This window comes from Penaeus vannamei, chromosome 10 (genome assembly GCF_042767895.1).
Source record: "Penaeus vannamei isolate JL-2024 chromosome 10, ASM4276789v1, whole genome shotgun sequence".
In the NCBI taxonomy this organism is placed as follows: domain Eukaryota; kingdom Metazoa; phylum Arthropoda; class Malacostraca; order Decapoda; family Penaeidae; genus Penaeus; species Penaeus vannamei.
In genome coordinates this window covers 36,093,293-36,098,292 of record NC_091558.1, presented here as the reverse complement: position 1 = coordinate 36,098,292, position 5,000 = coordinate 36,093,293, and the positions used below count along the sequence as shown (strand labels likewise).

Here is a 5,000-nt window from a genome sequence, read left to right as displayed (position 1 = left end):
GTGAAATTTGTTTACATATATACATATAGATTGCTACACAAAAGCTTAATCACCAAAGAATCATTTAGTAGCCCTACATGTTTTCTCCTCAAGTTTTATCAATTCTAATGCTATAAACCTAATTGAACAACACACTAGTGTGCATAAAGAGTCAACTATTTGATGCCCAGGAAACATAAAATTGCCTATCTCTTTATGCTCTTGGCTGTGTCAAAATCATTGTTTAGGTAATTCAGCTAAAAGCGACTTTAAGCCTACTTTAAAGGGTGGGGCTATTTCTCCTCAGTGAATGCAGCCATGGTCAGACAGGTGTATAACTGTTTAGCATGCACAATTTGGAGTAGGCTAGTAATTGACTCATTGATGAAGAAGCTCCTGTGGATCCATCAATGTGTAAGCTAAATAAATAAGCTAAAATCACAGTGGACACTGCATGTATGTACAGCCAGATACAAATGAAAGCTCAACATCATATTCCACATGGGTCCTCACAAGAGTCCCTGCACCTGGTAATGATGTCTTATGTGAGTTTGCCAGTAACCAATACTGTCAAAACTTGATTAACAATTGGCCATTGTATCTATATAAGAATCTGACCAACATAGTTCTAGATAAACACAATCATTGCATGAGAGATCTGAGATCTCCGGACACCTAAATAATAGGCAAAGTATAAAAAAATATATATTTTCAATAAAAATTATGTATTAATGAAAGCAATTACTTGTTTTAATGATTTCTGTATAGATTATATAATTTCAACTATGTCATTTTCGGTATACCAGCATTGGCACCAAACATCAAGATGTGGAAAAGTTTCTAGCAAGGCTTACTTCTTCCTGCTGAACACAAGCTCTCTCCCCAACCCTCCCTCTCCTATGTTCACATACTTTTAAACTTAGTTTGAGTATACAATTCAAATTATCCTATTCTAAAAGTCACATTTATAAATAAATAGTGAAACTGGAAAATGGCACAAAAGCTAAAAATGATTATGCTGAAAAAGAGAAAATAACATTGCTAAGGAGAGGCATGGAGTCTTGTCACTGCACTTGTCACTTGTTTATATGCACCCAGCCTACAAGCTTCACACCCAGCAGAATGGCTGCTCAAGTAAGCCTAATGCCTGTATTTTGGGCCACATGATGGCAGTGAAGAATCCCGATCAAATCAGGGGCATAGCTCTGATAAAATGACACATGGGCCCTTAGTAGACCCTATAATGTCTGAGTGTCATAATCGCACAACAAAGCACCAAAGTTACCCAAAACTTGGAGGTTAAAATGCTCACATGGAGTTCCCATCCTGAAACTTTTTGTGATTTTTTTGAATTCTTAACCAAGTATTAACAGAAGGCATTGTCTTCAAAAGAAAGAAAGGAGATTGCTGTACATGGAAGAGAGCTATTGTTATATTGAAAAGACATGAAATCAAACTAGATGCAGCTTCCTATTGACTCATATAATCAGTGACAGGGATTTAGGTGGTAACAAATTAAGGAAAGAAGCCTTGGTTGTATAATCCATATAGTGGTTTGACAAAGAACTGATATGATTTATTTACATTCTTTCCATGGATATTTTATTATTAGACATCTTTTACACCTGCAAATCAGTCTTATTTTCCAAACTCATCTATAATAGCTATACAACTGTACTGAAACAACAAAAATACCATAATTTTCTCTTACCAAGATCAGCCAATGTTATTTCAGGTTTACTTGTATCTCCTGGCATTACAAATTTCACATAGGTTGTTCCATTATGGACAGTAGTTGCTGCTAGTCCTTGATAAGCAAGTGTTTCCACTACTAGGTGGAGGTTGTCTGCAGTTCCAATACATTCATTAATTCTATGGTACAGGTGAGGTAAAGCAACTGGTAGATTCACCGGATAATTTTTAGTTGCAGATTCCCAATATCTCTTCGTCACTTGATCACACATTTCCTTAAAAATAAAAAATAAAAAATAAATAAATGATACAAAAACAAACTAAAAAGATTAGGAAGTAGAATGACTACTGGAAAACACAATATGAGTTCCTTCTGTAAATGTAAGCTACATTATATATATTGACCTATTTTGGATATGTAAATTCATAAATATCTACATATGATGACATGTAAAATTATATAGATACATTTAAAGACATTAATTCTACATACACATATGCATGTATGTATATACAAATTTTAACATGTAATCATATATACAAACAAACAAAAACATATAATATTTGCATGAGATTTTCAAGTTCAGACACATCTCTTTCAAGTCCCATTACAGCTTCAAAGTGACATACCTAAACTTGAACAACAGACCCCATACATAATTTAAAATCACAGGTTTATAGCCATCCCCTGCCCCTCAAAGAACAGTGTGTCTGTCTGTGATGTTCACAAGCCTTTGGGGTCTCAAATCATCAAGCTTCATGCTTCAGGCTATGAGCATTGCAATATTGCAGTGTCCAAATTGCTCCTAATTCAAGCACACAAAACACACACACACACGAAACTGAATGAATGTCATATATACATATGTATATACATATGCACACACACACACACACATACATACATACATAAATACACACATACATATATATACATAAGCAAATACATATGCATATAAATACATACATTAATGCACATATATTCACACATACATACATACACACACATACATATATATATACAAGACTAATCTGATTTTTTTCAATATGGAATCATCTGTCTTGTATCAAATATTCTAAATATGCTTACCTGCAACATCACTGTATTGACAAAAGTAGTTCCTTCAATATCACTGACTCCAATAATCTTTTTGAACTTATTCCAAGCGAAACGTGATGGTGTTGCTAAAAAGACCCGTTGGCCCCACCTCAACCAAGATTCTTGTGGTTGCTCTCCTAATGGAAGTTCACCTATTGGTAAAACTTCAGCTGTGCTGTAAGAACAGTAATGATAATTTAGTCCAAAAACTTTATTGCTTAAATACTTGCATTGGGTCAGTCGTAGTTGATAAAACTAAATTGAGTCATGTGGTAGCGAGTCGCGGTTAAAGAGGATAGTACTACTCTAAATACTTTAAAATATTTTAAAAAATGCAAACACTTTTAATGTTCAGAAGATTTAAGTAAACAAGGCATTCAAAGATACTGCTCACTACCCATTAATCCAAAAACACACCAGGTATATGTGAGCTGGCTGTGTACTGTTCACATTGATATATGTAAAGTCTGCGCAAACTATTCAGAACAGCTGAAATATCACATCCAAGTGCCTTGTGAAAGCTTTGTCAATTATAATGCCAAAATAGGACAGAACCTTCTTGTATCATCTGATGGACACGAGACACTTTATGATCGTTAGTCTCCTGGGCCTTGAGTTCAGCCATGAACCCAGGTTATCTGGGCAGCCAAGGATTATGTTTGTCAGTGGGAGACAGCAGTTCATCCTGCTGGGACACAGAATCCAACTTATTCATTACCACTGCTGGAATTGGAGTTGGTACTGCTGGATTGACAACCACAACTACTGCTCATCTGAATTTTCATCAGATAAGACAAGCATTTAAGAAGCATTGCCAGGGAAGTTCAATTGAAAATTATTTATAAATACACTTGAAGCAAAGAAAGCACTATCTGCACAATACTGCTCCCTTAGCAAAGACTTTCACCACCTGCTAGTTAGCCCATTCAAGATATGGCATGATATATATGACACCCAGACACATGACCAAGTCAAAGGTCAGTGAAAAAGCCATTTACACTTTATACCCATTTCTTTGACATACTACTTTATTTTGGCTTGTGTAGAAACTAAAGAGTCAAACAACTGAATAATATTAGTCAAAAATAGATAGAGTTGTTGGTCTGTTGATGATAAACACTAGAAAACATCAGGTAATATTTTGTACCTTACAAAAACAATAACACTAATGTAAAATAAACACTTCCAAAGAAGGACAAAGAAATATATAGATTCTAAATTAATTATTTCTTTGTTACTGGGAAAATATCAACATCCAAAAATTTAAACAAGAATAAAAATAAAAGGTCAAGGCAACCAACCTGTTCATATGTACAAGAACCTCTGGTATACAAAGTGGAAGCTGAGTACCACGTCTAAAGGCTGCAAGTGTTTCCTGTGAACATTAGAGGATAGTATTACAATAAAAACAAAAGTTGTGAGTTGGATGGGCATAGTCTAGAAAGGACTCATGAGCAATTTTAATAGTCTCTCTAACAGAGAGAAATAAAAGCCTAGGTCTTGTGGTGGAAGATGTCCTATGCAGGTACCATTACAGGATGTTCCTCATTTTCCCTCATAATAATTGTAGAAATATTCCTTAAACAGAATTCATTTGGAATGTGGTTAATGTGTCTCTGCCTTGGCTATGAATTCTGGAAGATAACACAGTAACAAATCTTCCCTTTCCTTGGCAATAGTACAGGAAAGGACTTGAAGTTCCCCAACCCTCTTAGCAATGGCTAAGGCTACCAGAAAAAGGGTCTTTTTGGTTAAATCTTGCATCGAGAAGAGATGTAAGGGTTCAAAATGTGGATGGGTTAAGTGAAAATGGACGTTTAACCATGGAGGGAGGGTCGAAATAGGATGCACTTTGAGCTAAGCCTTACCTATCCTTAGACCTCATTTGCCCCTGGCTACCCCCTGCCAATACATATATACGAGGTGTGTCAGAAAAGTTCCAGGACCGATGTCACTGGGGGATCATCCATTGCAAGTTCTTGCCACAGAGCCAGATACTGTAGCATTGCATTGTTCAGTGCGTGAGAAGAGGATAGAGTTGTGGTATGACAATTCGTGGCCGCTTCAATACATCCAACAGTTCCTGGCTGAGAAGAGCATCGCTGTGCTGGAGCAACCTCCCTACTCCCCCAATCTGGCTCCATGTGATTTTCTCCTCTTCCCCAAGCTCAAGAGGGTCATCAATGGGACTCGTTTTGAAGACTGTCAACATCAAAAGGACATGACGAGG

The 5,000-nt window shown here is 36.2% G+C and overlaps 1 protein-coding gene across 4 annotated transcripts in view; it reads right to left on the bottom strand.

Annotated features, from left to right (window-relative positions):
- The window catches only part of LOC113803400 (charged multivesicular body protein 7), a gene marked incomplete at its 3' end in the record, with an annotated part of 12,870 nt that overhangs the window by 2,870 nt on the left and 5,000 nt on the right, over positions 1-5,000 (bottom strand). For all 4 annotated transcript variants that reach the window (XM_070126570.1, XM_070126568.1, XM_070126567.1 and 1 more), the window contains 3 exon segments: positions 1,691-1,946; positions 2,762-2,945; positions 4,072-4,145. In XM_070126570.1, the coding sequence (XP_069982671.1) occupies positions 1,691-1,946; positions 2,762-2,945; positions 4,072-4,145 (514 nt within the window).